Raw genomic sequence first — 17491 nt, 5'->3', positions numbered from 1 at the left:
GTAGAAGAAACACTGTACACCCTTCACATAAATAAACTGAACCTTAATTTAATTGGGCTCCCCGAGGCACAGCAATAAATACCATTTCTTATTTTTTTAATAATCTACTACCTACCAGATCCTGAGAGACAGATATAGAAGGAGTGTGGTGCGTAGCCCTGTTGGATCATCACTTGGCAGGATTCATACCTAGAAAGGACAGATTCCCTGAACAATAAAGAGTTTAACAGTGTTGCTATAGTTCCAAGCTGTTCTGAACATCTTGAATCTTCAAAGTCTTAAGTTCATTGCTAAATCACAGACCCACATCATCTCATTTTGTTTTACATACTGTGGTCTACTGGAAAGAGCACTGGCTGGTGACTCAGAAGACCTGGATTCTATTCCCAGCTCTGCTACTGGCCTGCTAGTGACCTTGGATAAGTCACTTCACTTCTCTGTGACTCAGTTTCCCATCACTAAATTGATTATAATCTCCTTTGGGATCTATGGATATAAGAGTTAGATACTATAAATTATTATTACTAGGATTCCCACTTTTGCTAATGCTGATGGAGCTGCAGCCATGGCAGGAAAAGTGCTAATATAAGTAAGGCCTGGTTGGGAGTTGTAACATACATTTTATTTCCAAATTCCTGCCCCCAAAAGGGCAGATTTTCATCTATACTGTCACGCAAACACACTGGATAGTATAAATGCTTGTATATCAAAGCTCAAGTGTGAAAAGTGAATGCAGTTTTGGATCCTGATTGGAACATACCAAAAATTCAGGGCTGTTGTAATAATTGGGTCTACATATTTACCCTACTTGTGAGCTCAACAGTGAAAAGAGAGTAAAAGTTCATAAAATGTCCCAGTAACCTATAAGAACAAATACGGAATGGAAAAGGTGCAAACGCAAGACAGAAAGACTTTGAATTAGTCCAAACAAAAAGGCCTAGTGATATAATGCAAGGACTGTGTTAAGATCATGTTTGGTAAACAAGAAAAGTTTGAGAACAAAAATAAGTGACTCAAAATTGGTGTGTTGGAAATTAGGCCTAACTGGTGGACAAAATTGGTGGCTTTTCCACCCATCATTACCTTTTAGAATCCTTAAAGAAAGACTGCAGGGAGAAAAAGTGGATACTGGAGCAAGCTTTACCATCATGGCTGCCATTCCCACTGTCTTCTGACACCCAAGGCCTTTGTCATCCTGATCCTGAAAGATTTCCAGACCAGGCCAGAGAGAGGGTCCTATCTGACACTGCCACCTCTCTGGCTGAATCCCAAACACTACCTGGGGAGTCAGACAAAAAAAATGCCCCCCTACTCCTTGTGTGTTTTCCTTCCCCACCTTATTTCTTCTCTTCCTATCCCTCTCTTTTTCCCCTTCTATCTAACAAGAGTCTAGCTTAACCATTCAGGACTGTATATTTTGCAACATTGTTGTGAGCCTGTGACCAGAAAGGCAACTAAAAGCAACACCCTAAACAGTTTAATGCTGGTACAAGTTTGCCAGGTCTCAGGGTACGCCTACACTACCCGTCGGATGGTGGCCAGCAACCAATGACATGATAAATCAACCCCCAGCGCTCTCCCATCGATTCTTGTACTCCAGCACCGTGAGAGGCGCAGGCAGTCGATGGGGGAGTGGCAGCAGTCGACTCACCACTGTGAAGACACCACGGTAAGTCAATCTAAGTACATCGACTTCAGCTACATCATTCACATAGCTGAATTTGGATAACTCAGATTGACACACACACACACCCCGCCGGGGGATAAGGGCTCAGAGTAGCAGATCAGACCATGCTGTGTTTCAGCAGTGAGAAGTGTAAGTCAACACCAGAGACACAAGCTGAATTTTCTATTTTTGTTGTTCCTTTCTGTGTGTGTGTGTGTGTGTGTGTGTGTGTGTGTGTGTGTGTGTGTGTGTGTGTGTGTGTGTGTGTGTGTGTGTGTCTCTCTCGTTTTGTCTTCTTAGGAAACCGGATTGACTTTAACAGTAACAGCAATAACAACACTTCAACCCTTCTCAACTAACGTCTCTTTTCTCCCAAAAAGAACAATTACTACCACCTTTGATACCATCTAAACGACTATCAAATGGGGAAGGGTCTTTTAAAAACCCTCTCCACCTAAAGCGAAAGGGAACAAAAATGTTAAAATTAAACCCTTACTTAATATTTTACATTTCAAATGCTTTAGCTGTTTTTCCTCCTTTTCTGAATCTTTGTGGTAGTGTAAATCATGCTGCTTGTCAATGGAACATCAGTCATGGTAAAGACCCTATACAAGACCATAAGTTATCATAAAAATAAGAACAGTTTAGCAATTTTCTTGCCTTTATTCAACATCAGCACTATAGTGTTTATTGTCCTACACAAACTGGTTAGATGTCAGCCCATACAGTAACTCATACTATTGCTGCCTTTGATCTGCTGCCCAAAACACTGACCTGTTTTGCCTGTATAGCAGAGCTGCCTATGACTTTACCAATTCAATCTCTCTCCCCATAGAATTTATCCTCCTTATTACCTTGAATACCATCCAGCCTTTGCCACCTTCTTCTGAATCATTGTGGAGTAATTTCCAAAGGCCTTCACGGGCTGCAGGGTGATTAATATGTAGCTGATGTCCTTCTCACTTCGCTCCTGAGGACACTGATGAAGAATATGTATGGCACGCTCAGAGATCCTTGACTTCAAGAAGGGAAAGTAAATTATTATAAAGCAACCAGTACGGTTCCTTTCTACACAGATGCTGTTTGGTATCAATACATTGCTATACTGCAGTCAGGTCTAGAGTATTGTGGTAATAATAATAAGACGACGACCCAGTTCTTATACAGTACTTTTCATCAGTAGATGTCTAAGTGCTTTACAAAGAAGATCAGTAGCTGTATCCCCAATTTACACGCTGGGCAACTGAGGCATGGGGAGGTGAAGTGACTTGCCCATGGTCACCTAGCAGGCCAGCGGCAGGGCCAGGAATAGACTCTAGGTCTTCTGAGTTGTGCTCCAATGGTAAATTGACAGATTAAGGATATTTTATATCCATCAGCGGACCATTATTTGATAGTATTATTTTCAAGACAAGTTTGTGAGCAATGAAGATTCGCAAGACTGATTAAACTTAATGCTTGACTGTGATACTCATTAACTTCAATGTCAATCACACTTCTCTTCTGCTATCTGCAGAATATCTCATTTTAATCAACCAGTTTCAAAAAATTAATTCATTCCATAGGCCTCAACCAATTAAGTTAAAAGGGAGTGCTTAAGGGCATATAGACATTGCATCAGTGTATGCAATTCCCATTCATGTCAATGTGAATTGCATACACAGAGGGAAGAAGAGGACTCAGAATTGTGACAACAGAAGGAGTTGCAAGCCTGGATCAAGGGCTGCAGATGGTCGGAACTGCATGATCCTAGGAATCAATCATGAGGAACCAGGTGAAATGTATAGCCTGTTAATTAGCAGGTGACTATAAAGCCAAGTAATTATTTTAGACTCATCATCAGGGGTATGAGCACAGGTTCTGAGATTTGTAATAGCTTTTATTTCCCCTCCCCTGGAATTTGGTAATGCTTCAAAAAGCCATTTACAGAGCAGCAATAATACATAATCTCATCTCCTTGGAGTATTTCATTTCCTGGATAGTAAAGATACTCTGAGAACACTAGAGCTTGCATTATTATGGACACACAAATGGTTCCCTAAGGGGAGGAAAAAAAGCTTATTAAAAACAAACACAAATACTATGTGACTTGGGTTTACTAACTAACTACATACATACTTAGGTTCACTCATACAGCTGTGAAATCTGAAGCACAATTCTAAATAACAAACCTTGCAAATAATCTATACCATGCTTCACATTCAATACCAGATTTTTCAGACAGTTTTGGCACATAAGCACAGATCCCCAAAGGCATGTTTACATGTGCAATCATGATAACTTCATACCTGGCTGGAGTAAATGCATGAAAAAATGAGGCACATTTGACACAATTAAACTGACACTGGCCTTTATGAATTTGTTTGGATGGTATTTTAGTCATTTAAAAGTGAATTTCCAAAAGAAAAATTGTTCATCTGCCTCACATCGAACATAAAAATGCACTTTTTAGCAATCTTTTTATCCTCCTCAGAAAAGTTCAAATCGTTCACAGTTCACTATAACATACATCAGATTTTCAGCATAAAGTAAAGGAAATTGTCAAATGTGCTATCTACATGTGTTGTATATGCTATTTATATGCCACTGCACATTGCAGGTAGGAAAGAGCACTGGTATGGAAGCAGGAATGCCAGAAAACTTAATTCCCAAGTTTCACACAAAAAGAATTAAAATGTAAATGGCAAAAAAATGAGCAGGTACAATAAAACTGATGAAACAATAGTTTTATACTTGTTGATATAAAGTGCCTGCGTCAAGACTCCTAGCCAGAATAGAGATTGACTGAACTGTAATTAAATTGCAACTGTTTGATTAAAACACCGATGAGGATTCAGCCACATTGGATTTTACACAAAAGCACTAGTTTCTACCATACTGTTCCTAACACTGCTTATGGTCTCATTACAAGGGACTACTGAAGCTCAAATGCAAGTTTAAAAATTCACAACAAATTTGCAATTGAACCTTTTTCATTAGGGATATAAGATCTAGTCTGCACGGGAAAGTTTTGCCTGTATAAGCAAAATATGCTATTCCAGCAAAAGCACTTTTATACTGGAATAACTGCACCTCCACTAGCACCGGCTCAGCACTGGAAACAGTTTGCTGGTATAGCTACCAGGCAACCCCTTCTAGTGCAGACATCTTATACTGGCAAAAAAAATCCAAACTGCTTTTCCAGTATAGCTTATACTAGTTCCATGACCAAATAAGCTATACCGGCAAAAGCACTTTTATGTCAGTATAACTGCATCTACATATACGTTTTTACCGGTATAGAAATGTTGCAAAGAAATCAAACCCCTCACCAACTAACAAAAAAAGCAAACATTTCTAGTGTGATCTAGCCTAAAACCAGCTTCTTAATAGCCCTAGGACCATATGTTTTTGTCAAGGCATTATATTCAAATTAACAGACCCTGAGATCACCCTTGTGTCAGTACATATGCAACTGATTAGGTCCAAGTTATCCAGCCTAAATAATTATCAATGAAGCCAACCTAGAGGTGGTAACTCTGCTCTCTCCCTACCTGTTTTTTAGCCCTGAACAGTGTCACATCAAAGAGGATCTCTTCCTTAGACTGTTCCATGTAGTTTGATTGGGATTTCCATCTCTTGACTCTCTCAATCCCATAGTTGAGGTTGGCTCTAACCAAAAAGACACACACTTGTTAGTGCAAAATCTTTCAGCTAACTAAAGACAATTTTAAGGCCTATAATTCTTGTCCACATCCAAACACCTAAGCGTGGGTCTACGAATTACCAAGTGTATGAAAATATGGAGATTAATCTTATTAACTGTGTCTTAAGTGACCAATTCAAATGGCTAACACATTTCTAACACTAGACCCAGCCTGTAAACCCATACACGTAGCCTCCAATAGTTTTGTTACTGTCAATGGGCCAACCTGCATAAGTGAGTGTTTGAAAGATTGGGGTTATTTTTGTAACTGACACATCTCATCACTATACAAAACAAAAACTTCTCCTTTTCTAACTTGGCTGTAATTTTTGGAGCTGTAAATCTTCTGGTCATTTACATATAAATGTAGTAAACTAAATTCAGACAAATATGCAAAAAGGTTATGAGGACTCATGAAGGTAATACCCAATAAGCTCTGGAAGATCCATAGACAGTAACTAAATAGCAACACATTCATATTCTATGGTGTCACAAAACTTTCATTTACCTGCTCCAAAGTTAACCCAAAATTTCAGACGATAATTGAACATGATGTATAATTGAAACAGAAGTGTTTATGTACTATGTACAAGGTGCTCAAATACCATGGTAAAGGATGTGATATAAAAGCCTAAGTAGAATAGAATAAAATGCATTACAAACAAATATTCATTACTCACAGTAGGTGGTGCTCTCTGTAAAGTAAGCAAAGCATAACAATGCTTTTAGCAGCTTTCTGAAATCTGAACAGAAGATTTGGCTGAAAGAAAAAAGGAACCAATAGCCAGTTACTCTTGTTACCAGTTCCAGTGATTGTTAGTTACACAATAAGTATCATTACAAAAATCTTAGAGCTGAAGAATGCTTTTCATACTTGAAGCTCCTTATTAAAGCCATTCAGATAAAGGACTTACGTTTCCATGCAAAAGTGCATTTATTTTTCCTGTTATACTGTAAGCTGAAGTGGCAGAACTGCAGGTCTACAAAACTGTACTATGACTCATTGTCTTTTCTCAAGTCTTTTATAGGAACCTAGAAATTACAATCTCAGAAGAGGACCAAGATCCCATATAGCCTTACAGCCTGTTTCTGACCAATATCAGATACTTCAGAGAAAACCTTGATAATGCATGTAACCAGGCAATACTGTCCATGAGGAAAATTCCTCTTTACCCTAGACCTGTAATCAGGATATGCCCTGAAGTATGAGGATTGATTGCCCTTGAAATATTATCCTCCTTTGAAAATCCCCTACCTCTTTTGGGAGAAATCTGCATTCCTAAAGGCATGAAAGGTCATAAACACAGTCATGGTTCTACTGCACAAGGAAGTGGGGAATTGGCGGGGACACAGAGAAACTGTGCAGGGAGGTTGAGCACTATTGTGTATTTCTGCAAAGCAGTGCAGCGGGAGCACTTAGAGTGGCCAGTAGGTGCATAACTTCATAGATCTGCTGTTCAAACACTTCAGCAGGGGTACAGAGGAGCCATAGCTGCTGCTACCACCACAGCCTCTGTTGAATAAAACTTTGAAACACTTCATTGAAACACCTCATTAAAACCACCAAAAATCATCTGACTAGGAACTAGATTTTCTTTTCATCCTCCCCCTCATTCTTTACTACTTAGAAAGTTTATGTGGAAATAGGATATTTGTTTCTTGAGTCCTTCTGCCCCTGCTGCATATTCCTCACCCTGTGACATTATAACCAGGCCCACAGCTCCCAACTGAAATCTCATAAGCAGAAGATTATGGGCCAGATTCTCCTTTCACACACACCAGTGTAAACTAGGAATAGCTCCATTAAAGTCAATAGTCACATTAGTGTGAGATCAGAATCAGTTTTACATTGAGTGAGGAATGAGTGATGACAGCAGCAGCAGATGACTGGATAGAAGCAAAAAGCCATCCTTCATGCAGCCATTCCTTTTAACAGAAGACAGAGAAAAGTGAAATACTGGATGTATTTCTCTAACAAGAAGTTAGTTCTGAGTTTTCCACATGGTTTAAGTCTATAGTTAAAAGATCAGATTTTATCAGCTTCTGGCAGTTTTACATAGGCGCAACATTAGATGCCCTGACATGAAAGCCTCTTTAATTTATATCACACAATTATAACCACTGTATTGATATAATCTTCTCTCAGTTTCTGTGCAAAAAAATCTATTTTTGCTTACATATATACGAAATTTCTTCCTTAGTACAAAGGGACAAATTTATTCCTGGTTATTAACTGATGTTAATAGAGTTATATCAAGGTTAAATTTGGTCCTATCAGTCAGTCTCATATAAGACTATATCCTGCTCGTCCTCACCTGAAAGCATGCCTGGTCTTCCTGGGCAGAGGACATGATCTCCTGTAGAGATTGGGAAAGTGCCCATCTGCTGTCTCCTTTGCCTTTAGGAATTTGGAACCTTTTCCCCAGCTTTGCTTTTGTCAGTCTCACCCTTTCCAGAGCCAGTGATCCTGTGAGATTTCCCCTTTGGAAGATTCTATCAGATTTGGATCCATGCAGAAGTTTCCCTGGGGGAAGGCAGCCACACATAGTAGGACTCGGACCAGAGATGAGCTTTCTTCTGTGATTCTTCCTTTTTCTCCCATTTGCAGAATCCTCCCCCAGAGCCTGTAGTGAGGCTAGGATGCTGGCTTTCCTTGTCTCTGTGTCTAGTAACATCTTGCTGTTGGAAATAAAAGACACAAATTCACACCAAGAGCCTATTGAAAAATTACCTCGTTTTAAGAGTTTAGTTGCTACAAAAGCCACTGCATTTTGTGTGGGCGGGGGGGGGGGGGGAAGGGGGACACAAATATAGGCCAAAAAATATGCAAAGTCTCCTCCACTAAGGAAATACAATAAATATTCCTTCTCCTCCGACGGTAAATAAAGGTAATAGCAAAAGAGAGAATGAGGCTCATAAATAAATAAAAACTGCAATCAAATTTCCAAATGCTAAATCCTAAATGTAGGAGGTCCAAATTGAAATAAGTTAGTTAATAAATGTTGCAAGGGAACTGTCAAATGTAGCTAATAAGATCCTGCCTCACTGATCTACTGGGAGAGATTTGGAAGGAGAACTAGAAATAAAGCATGCCTCTTTCCGTTATTAATCCGTGATCCTTTGCCCAGTTAACTCATACAGACAACAGACATAGCTGGTCTTAAAAAGCTCTGATTTACATTGTCCAATAAGGAAGGGAGAAAGGCGGATCTTCAGAAGTTTTGTTTCTGTTGCTTTGAAAGTTACAGCTTAGTATCCAGGGAAATGTAGCTGACAGGAACTTGATATATGGACCTTCCAAGAAGGACCCTCTCCCTCACAGGAGAGTACAGCACAGTGCATTTGGAAATAGAACTTTGGAAGACTTCTGCCCACCACATGCATCAATTACAAAACACACACATTTTGACTCATTCATGCCCATACATACTTCCTTACACAATAGAATTTTCATACATAACCACATACACAAATCTATCCACTCCAATATACACATCCTTTCCTCCACTTGTTTTATACACCATATGTACACCTATCAGACACATAGACCCATCCAAAGTAAACACTACACATGTGCACTCCCAGACACCTCACATTTACTAAAATTTATACATCCCATAAAGCACAAATATACATTCAGAATTTCTCAGAAGTATTTTCCCTACGGTCATCAAAACAGGTGGTGGTCTGTAATTTTGATAGTGAATTTTTATTAGTAAAACTATTAAAATATTACTTTATGTAGAGGGCCTGATTTTTCTCTAGAGCAGCGGCACTCAACTTTTCCAAACTACTGTACACTATTCAGGAGGCTGATTTGTCTTGCATACCCCCAATTCACTTCACTTAAAAACTACTTGCTTACAAAATCACACACAAAAATATAAAACTATCACATCACATTAGTATTGAAACATTACTTTCTCTCATTTCCAATTGGAATATAAATATTGTACTTACATTTCACTGCATATAGAGCAGTATAAATAAGTCACTGTCTGCACGAAATTGTAGTTTGTCCTGACTTCGCTAGTGCTTTTTATGTAGCCTGTTGTAAAACTAGGCAAATATCTAGATGAGTTGGTGCACCCCTGGCAGACCTCTGCATACCCCTGGCTGAGAACCACTGCTATAGAGACCAATTATTTTTATCATTTCCATTCAAAAAGCATGTATGATGAATAGCTTCCTAAACTCCAGGGATCCTGAGGGAAAAAAAATACTATGTGACTATGTAATTAAAAGTTACCATAATGCAGATGCACAAGGGGCAATTAAAATTGCATGGAAACCTAAATTTCCTAACTTTCAAGGGTTTCACTTTGCAACGTAAATAATATTCTTTGAACACAGATTTGTAATGTCATTTCATACATCCTTTCCAATACTTAGTAATCATTTCAGCAAGGCTTTTCCAAACTGCAGTTGATACCACAGTGATAAAGAAAATTTCCACTGTACAATTTGAATGTTAATGTTGCTTTTTAGCAAGCCAAGGTGGGTAAGGTCTTTTATTGAACCAACATCAGCTAGTGAGAGAGAGAGAGAAGCTTTTGATTTATACAGAGCTCTTCATCAGGTCTGGGAAAGGTACTCTTAATGGCCACAGCTAAATACAAGGTGGAACATCTTTCCAGACCTGAAGAGCTCTGTGTAGGGGGAAAGCTTGTCTCACTTACCAACAGAAGTTGGGCCAATAAGAGATATTACCTTACCCACCTAGTTTCTCGAATATCCTGAGACCAACAGGGCTACAAGAACACCTCATACAACAGTGCTGCTTTTTGAGAACATGGTACTGTTACAATTCTATTGTAAGCGGTCAGTTTGATAGCACTAGTCAAACCTAATGATCCAAAGAAACAAGTATAGAATCATAACAGGAGTCTCACAATGAAATTAAGCCCTAGTTCTTTAAAACCTTGCAAAAGACACATCCAGCTACTATATCCACAAAAGCAGCAAAGAATCCTGTGGCACCTTATAGACTAACAGACGTTTTGGAGCATGAGCTTTTGTGGGTGAATACTCACTTCCTCAGATGCATGTAGTGGAAATTTCAAGGGGCAGGTATATATATGCTTATCTCTAGCTTGCTTGCTAGCATATATATACCTGCCCCTTGAAATTTCCACTACATGCATCTGAGGAAGTAGGTATTCACCCACGAAAGCTCATGCTCCAAAACGTCTGTTAGTCTATAAGGTGCCACAGGATTCTTTGCTGCTTTTACAGATCCAGACTAACACGGCTACCCCTCTGATACTATATCCACAAACACTCAGTAGCTGAACGCCCACGAAATGAACATTTAAATTACACCTAGGGATACTTAGCTTTGCAAAAGCACCCTAACTTTTGGCGGCTTAAGGAGACCACAGAGAAAAGGGCACCTCTGTAGTACACAAGACCCAAATTGCACAGGGCTTTTTGGCTCACAACCAGCCCCCCCCCCATGGAATCTGGAACCAGTTTGGGGCTGGTGCAACGCTGGATGGAACACACCCATCACCCACTCCTCAGCCTAACACGTTAGCAGCCAGCAAATGTGAAAAATCAGACGGGGGTGGGGGAGTAGGGTAATAGGATCCACTATAAGATACAACCCCAAATATCAGGCCTGTCCCTATAGAATCAGGACACCTTGTCACCCCCTCCCGCGCCTCCCATCCTCGAGCTGCTGACGATAAGATAATGTGCTACTGTCTGATCCGCCTCAGCCCCTGATCCGTGCTCAGCCTCTGCCTGTCCCGCCCTCATTTCCCTCCCCCCGGAGCGCCCCGCCCCGCCCCGCCCCGCCCCTTCCCTGAGGACGCAGTAACACCCTCCCCGCCCACACGACACCCTCAAACAAGCTCAAAATGGTAGCGCCCGCCCCCTAACTAGACTACACTTCCCCACACCCCGCTCCGCCGCCAGGCGGCGCAGGCGCAGTAAAGTTAGAGCGCAAGTGCCTTCAATCCCCACAGAGCAATGGCCGACAGGCCGCGCATGCGGGTTGAAGGCGGTTTTCTGCCCAAGCACTACCCCACAGAGTAATGGCGTCAGTGTCTCACCGCGCATGGGCAGGAAGGCCTCCGTAGGCCTCGTCGCATCCCCGGGCCAGTGGGGGTTGGTGTGTCGGCTTGGAGATGCCGCAGGAGCTAGCGGCGGAACAGAGGGGACGGCTCCTGCGCTCTCTGAACACTCGGGAGCCCGCTCACGTGATCTTTTGTAATCGGAGCCCCCGGGTGGTCATCCCCATCTGGCTGGACTTCGAGGGCCAGCCACAGTCCTACCCGGTCCTGCAGCCGGGCACCGGCCGGCGGATGTACAGCTACCTCGGTGGGGACGGGCGGGGGGTGCACATCTGCCAGGGGAGGAGTGCACTCACACCTGCCAGTGTGGGGGTGCACAGCTACCTAGATGGGGGCGGGCGGGAGGCGCACAACTGCCAGGGTGGGGACGGGCGGCGGGGTGCACGGTTACCACAGTGGGGATGGGCCCGGGGTGCACCTACTTGGGTGGGGGGTGCACACCTGCCAGGGTGGGGATGGGCATGGGGTGGTCCTACCAGGGTGGGGATGGGCGGGGCGGTGCATGCCCGCCAAGGTGGGGACGAACAGGGGGTTTATTGAAGCAGGGGAGTGAAACTGATGTGTAAAGGTGAACCTTGGATGGATTTATATCAGTGGATGCCAATAAAGTATCTGATTCAAAACAGTAGGTATTGCCCACCCTGCCTGTCTTGTGGCCACTGTTTTGATGTCCAAAGGGTCCATGGCTGCCTAAGTGTGTTTATTTAAGGACCTGGCAACAGTATTGGCTCCTGGGAAATCCCTAGTGGACATCAGTTCAGACATCTATTTGAAATCCACTGAAATCCACAAGCCACAAGAAGAATTGAAACAGTTACTAATTCCAGAGCTCAATTTCATTTTAAAATAAATTACCTTCCTCATATTTATATACAATTGAAAGATAACATTAAAAACCATTAAAAATATAGCTCCATTGTTATATTTAATCTCTCTTTTGTATAGAACATCTTTGGCTGTTCAGAGATGCAGAAACAGATGATGGACTTCTTGTCAATCAGACAGAGCTGTTTGTGCCTACTCGCAATGTGAATGGCCAGCCCATATTTGCAAATATCACACTTCCAGGTACAATTATAAAGAGAGTTCAATCTGCGAGAATTGAAGGGGAAATTGATGAGCTAAGATCAGAGACCTTATTCTACTTTAGTACAAGGGAGGGTGTGAATGAATCAGATATTCAGGCAATTAATAAAAACTTTATATCAAAAATTGAAAACAAGGGATTTCTAAAGCAACATAATTAATTTCTCTTGATTACAGTTATTTACAGGGTTTTGACATTATTTAAGCCTCCTCGCTCTCTGCTTTTCTAATGTATCTTGTGATATATTTCATGATCCACTGGGGAGGGTACATAACTGCGAATCAGAAGATCTGAGTTCTGCTTCTCTCTGCCAGTGACTCTGTGATATACCTAACCTCACTGGGTCTCATTTCTCTCCATTTTGGGAAAAGTAATACCTATCTCTCAGAAGTGTATTGCAGGCCAAATTCATGAATGTTTGTGAGATACTTTTGACATATTTGGCTGGAGAGTGCTAGAGAAGCTCCAAGTGTCAAATTACATAAATATTAATCTTCTCTCTCTCTTTGCAGTGTTCAGTCTGAAAGAGAGGTGTCTTCAGGTTATTCGCAGTCTGGTAAAACCAGTGGACTACAGGAGATTGGATATTGTTCGGTCATTATATGAAGATCTGGAAGATCATCCCGACATTAGGAAGGATCTTCAACGGCTGTCTCTGGAAAGAAGTTAAATGATAAGGAATGGTGTCTCTGATTTAAAATGAACATCATTCATTCCAGACTCTTAAGTGGGGAAGAAAACTCCATTGGGAAACTACTGTGTGTAAGTGATGTTAACCACATTGAAATACATTTCAAGGGCTGAGTATGTGTCAGGATTTCATGCTCTGAAAGGTGCCTGCTCTCATTTGGTTTCAATATATAAAATGTATTAGGATGGCAAGAGCCAGATTCAAGAGATCAAATAGTATGTAACATATACCAAGTTTATGATGTTTCAGTTTAAACATAGTAGACTCAGTTCTGCATGTAATTAAACCTATGCAGTGCTATTGACATCATTGGCCCTGTATGAGTGGAACTAAGAACAGAATCTTGCTCTTTGTCTGTTTCAGAACAAATGTAACAAAAGGCATTTCTGATACAGCGATACAACACTGGCTTGCCCATGATCATTCACTTTTGGAGGGTATAAATACAGACAATTTCCTTATCATTAGAAAGGATGCCACGCCAAGGATGAATTTGAACTAGCTGCTTGAATGATCAGGAGCCAAACACAGCACTTGTATAAGTGTGTAAAACTCCATTGACTTTAGGGGATTTTGACCTCCTTACACAAGGACTAAATTTGCTCCCTGGGTCAAATTCCAATATTGCACCTATATGGGTGTGGAATCTTGTGGATGGGATAGCCTGCCCCATCTTGCTCTTAGAAAACCTGTTCCAAAGCTCACTAAAGTCAATGGAAAGTGTGTGTGTATGGGCATAAGGAGTTTTCTGCCCCTTCTCCCTGCATTTGTGTATCTGCATCAGGGTTATCAGAATCTAGCACGTAGGGTTTAACAATATTTCTAGGTTAAAACGCTTTAAAAGGTCACTGGCTGGATGTTTTTCCCTTTCTTGTTGCTGGACCATTTTATTAACTTATGTGTAGGACCTCTATGCATCACTTTGCATTAATGTTTCCTGGCGTGTGGGGAGATTGCTTCTGATGATGAGTTGGCAAGGTTGGAGGGTTGTTTGAAGGTCAGAAGAGGACACAGACCAGGACATGCCTACTCAAAGCAGCACAAGATCCCGTCCCAACAACAGATGCAAAACCTGCAGACCTAATGCCAATGCTACAATAATCAATATCTCCCTGCGACACACCTTTTAAGATCCAAGAGTCATAGACATGCTTATCACAACATGTGGTATACTTTATCCAGTATATCAAGTGCCCCAGCAATAACTAGGTGGGTGAAACCAGACAATCACTGTGCTCTGAATTTAACTCTCATAGAGAAAATGATAAAAGACAAAAACACCATATCGCCTATGAACGAACACTTTTTCACAAAGCGATCACTCCATATCTGACCTCTCAAACCTCATCCTCAAAGTAAACCTGCACAACATCTTCAGAAGATGAGCCTTGGAACTTCAATTCATAATTCCATTGGATACTAAAAACCCTGGACTTAACAGAGACTGGTTTTATGGCTCATTACAACAATTTGTAATGCAACTTACTGCTTGCTAATTGCTCACTTCATTTTAAGTAGTCTGCTATAATATGTATGAACCCCTCATGCTTAACAATCTGTCCCACCTTGTATTTAGCTCAGGCACTCTGGTTACCTCCTTGAGACCTGAGGAAAAGTTCTGTGCAGCTCAAAAGCTCATCGCTTCCACCAACAGAATTTGATCCAGTAAAAAATATTACCTCACCTACTTTGTCACTCTCAAAACCTGGGACCAACATGGCAACAACAACCATGCAAATAACATATATGCAGGAATCCATCAAAGGTGTAAGTGCTATGCGAGATGAGAAGCAGATCTTTGCGTAATATTTTGCCATTGTTTAATCTTGCACATTTATTTCTAATGAAACAAAATGTATACATTCTAGGAAAACTGCTGTGAAACTACATGAGTAAGAAGCCGTAGTGTAAATATTTGTGGCTTTTCCATTTTTGTAAATATTAGTTTATTTTTTCTTAAAACATTGTGAATTAACTGAGTTTTGTTCTGTGCCAGAAAATGTAAATACATATTAACTTGATATTGAGTTTTATTTTTTACATAGTTTTCTTGTGTATGTTTATCAGCTACCTTTTTAGCCATATATTCTTGCATACTAGAAGGAAGCCCTGGCGGTATTTTTAACCAACCACAAATGTACACTTTGCAAAACTACTGAAACAAAATCACCAGTTTACAAAACATAACTAACCTCTTCCATAGGCTGTGACTATGCTAAACTTTTCCCCCTAAAATTTCCCTCTGTTGCTACTAATGATGAAGCTCCAATGTTGGGAGATCTAGTGTAGACAAGGTGCCAGCAGTTTCCACCATTTAAAACCACCCTCTAAGGTAGTTGTGGTAAAAACGCCAATGCCTTGCCTACACTAGTACTCCATTCTTGCTACCTCTGATTGCTGCTCCACTAGTAGTAGTAACAATGGGAAATACTAAAAAAAAAAAAAAATCTGATGTAGACAAGGCTGTGTAGATTGGATTCAGATTCGGACACTTAGTAATTTGTCCAGGCCCTAAAACTTCCTTTTTTTTGTTTAAAGTATGGCAAATTACATACTTTGAAGGTTCAATTCTACAAACACTGGGACAGACTCTTTTTATCAGTGTTGTTCTTTTGTTATTCTATATTTGTCCAATAAATGTATTATAATCCACTTAAAAAACCAGCCTATTTTGAACTGACTGTTTTTAACTACTAGATCTTAGGTTTGAACATGCTTTTGGGGTTATTCCTAACCTTTCTGTATAATATGGTTCTAAGTTACATAGATTTTATGTACTCTTGTGACTATCAGGATTATTAAAGTTTGTGTTAAAATTACTCCACTAGTCTGTGACTGGCTGCTTTTAAATTTATGAAAAGTAATATTTTCAGGTTATAAACATTCAGTAATACTTTGTAGAGGACTGAACATAATTAAAGGGCCAGATTCACTCGTCTGCTGGAGTGGCGTAAAGCAGCAGAGTATATTGGTGCATCTGCCCCAGAAGCAACAACTTACCAGAAAATACACACTTAGGAGCCCAGTGTTGTGTCTTGGGTGACCTTTTAGAAGTACACCTCTACCCCGATATAACGTGACCTGATATAACATGAATTCAGATATAACGCAGTAAAGCAGCGCTCCAGCAGATCAAAGCAAGTTCGATATAATGCGGTTTCACCTATAACACAGTAAGATTTTTTGGCTCCTGAGGACAGTATTATATCAGGGTAGAGGTGTATCTATAAGATACCAAGGCAACTTAATTAAACTTTTAATTAGTGTTGATTCTGCTAGGCAATTGATTTTTGCAGGTTTCTTGTCTTAATTTTAAGACATGTTTCACCGTGGATCAGGGCCAGCTTAGCTATTTAGGAAAAATACCAGAACAGAATATGTTAAGTTTGATACTCTGTTCTTGGCTGTTCAGGGAAAATTCCAGTTGGCCCTGATCCACAGTGTACCTGAAAGGAGAATTTTTGCTTTAGCTTTAAAAAAAAAATCTGGAGGGAAGCATAGTGACAAGCAAACAAACCATGGAACCACACATAAAATGTACTTTAAATCAGTGGGAGTTTTGTCCAAATACGGATTAGAATTGAATTTTATACAGCGCTTGCACCCCATTTTGCATCTGATTGTGCAAACTGCCAAGCACTGTAAGTGAAGCCAGTGGGCGTTGTGTACTTAATACCTTGCAAAGTCCATAAATACTCCTAAAACTCTTCCACATCCAAGATGAAGGGCTTATGTAACCTTTCCACACCTAAATGAGTCCAGTTTCTGCCATTTCTTTCATTCCTAATGCACTGAGGGCAAGTTTATGCTACTGCCCAAGTCGATATAACCTACATCACTCGGATGTGAAAAAAAACACATACACCCTCCAGGAGATGCAAGTTTTATGCTGTCCACACTGGCGCTATGTCAGTGGGAGAGGCTTTCCTGCCGACATAGCTTCTGCTTCTTGATAATGTGGAGTAATCATTCCAACAGGAGAGCGCTCTCCCATTGGTATAGCATGTCTTCACCAGACACACTCCAGCAGCGCAGGCTGCACTGATGTAGTGCTGTACCATAGACTTGCCCTTATTCTTCCCATGCTTTTTGGGAAAAGTGGTTTATTCAACACATCAGTGGGTCTCTGAGGGTTATTTTATTATTTGTATTATAGTAGCATCGAGAAAACACAACCAAGATTAGGGTCTGACTGTTTTAGACACTGTTGTTGGGGCTGACTGCAAGTTACTTTCGGCTGTTGTTACAAGCATAGTTCCAGGGGAGCTAGTACTGAACTGGCTTT

General features: G+C 40.7%; 2 protein-coding genes across 6 annotated transcripts in view; one reads left to right on the top strand and one right to left on the bottom strand.

Annotated features, from left to right (window-relative positions):
• LOC115654357 overlaps positions 1-17491 on the bottom strand; it is a 44603-nt gene that overhangs the window by 23622 nt on the left and 3490 nt on the right. Inside the window, exons 1-6 of one of the 3 annotated variants that reach the window (XM_030568499.1) lie at positions 9312-9843; positions 7667-8030; positions 6032-6111; positions 5200-5317; positions 2521-2684; positions 116-207 (exon numbers count right to left, since the gene is read on the bottom strand). In XM_030568499.1, coding sequence (XP_030424359.1) covers positions 116-207; positions 2521-2684; positions 5200-5317; positions 6032-6111; positions 7667-8026 — 814 coding nt within the window. In that variant the 5' untranslated portion in view covers positions 8027-8030; positions 9312-9843. Of the gene's footprint in view, positions 1-115; positions 208-2520; positions 2685-5199; positions 5318-6031; positions 6112-7666; positions 8031-9311; positions 9844-17491 lie in introns of those variants that run through there. The other 2 variants (XM_030568497.1, XM_030568498.1) reach the window with 2 other exon arrangements.
• Positions 11313-16025, top strand: VHL (von Hippel-Lindau tumor suppressor). Of its 3 annotated transcripts, none has more exons than XR_004001177.1 (4): positions 11313-11675; positions 12374-12496; positions 13028-13277; positions 14783-16025. XR_004001177.1 is itself a non-coding variant. In XM_030568503.1 (3 exons), exons 1-3 carry the CDS (start codon positions 11483-11485, stop codon positions 13183-13185), a joined length of 474 nt encoding a protein of 157 aa, XP_030424363.1. In that variant the 5' UTR covers positions 11313-11482; the 3' UTR covers positions 13186-14263. The 3 variants fall into 3 exon arrangements, 1 of the variants encoding a protein (XP_030424363.1); XR_004001178.1 differs by lacking the exon at positions 14783-16025 and adding an exon at positions 14112-14263; XM_030568503.1 differs by lacking the exon at positions 14783-16025 and having other exon boundaries at positions 13028-14263.

Source organism: Gopherus evgoodei, chromosome 7 (assembly GCF_007399415.2).
Source record: "Gopherus evgoodei ecotype Sinaloan lineage chromosome 7, rGopEvg1_v1.p, whole genome shotgun sequence".
Taxonomy (NCBI): Eukaryota; Metazoa; Chordata; order Testudines; family Testudinidae; genus Gopherus; species Gopherus evgoodei.
The sequence above is the reverse complement of the archived record's forward strand: the minus strand, read 5'-3'. Positions and strand labels throughout refer to the sequence as shown.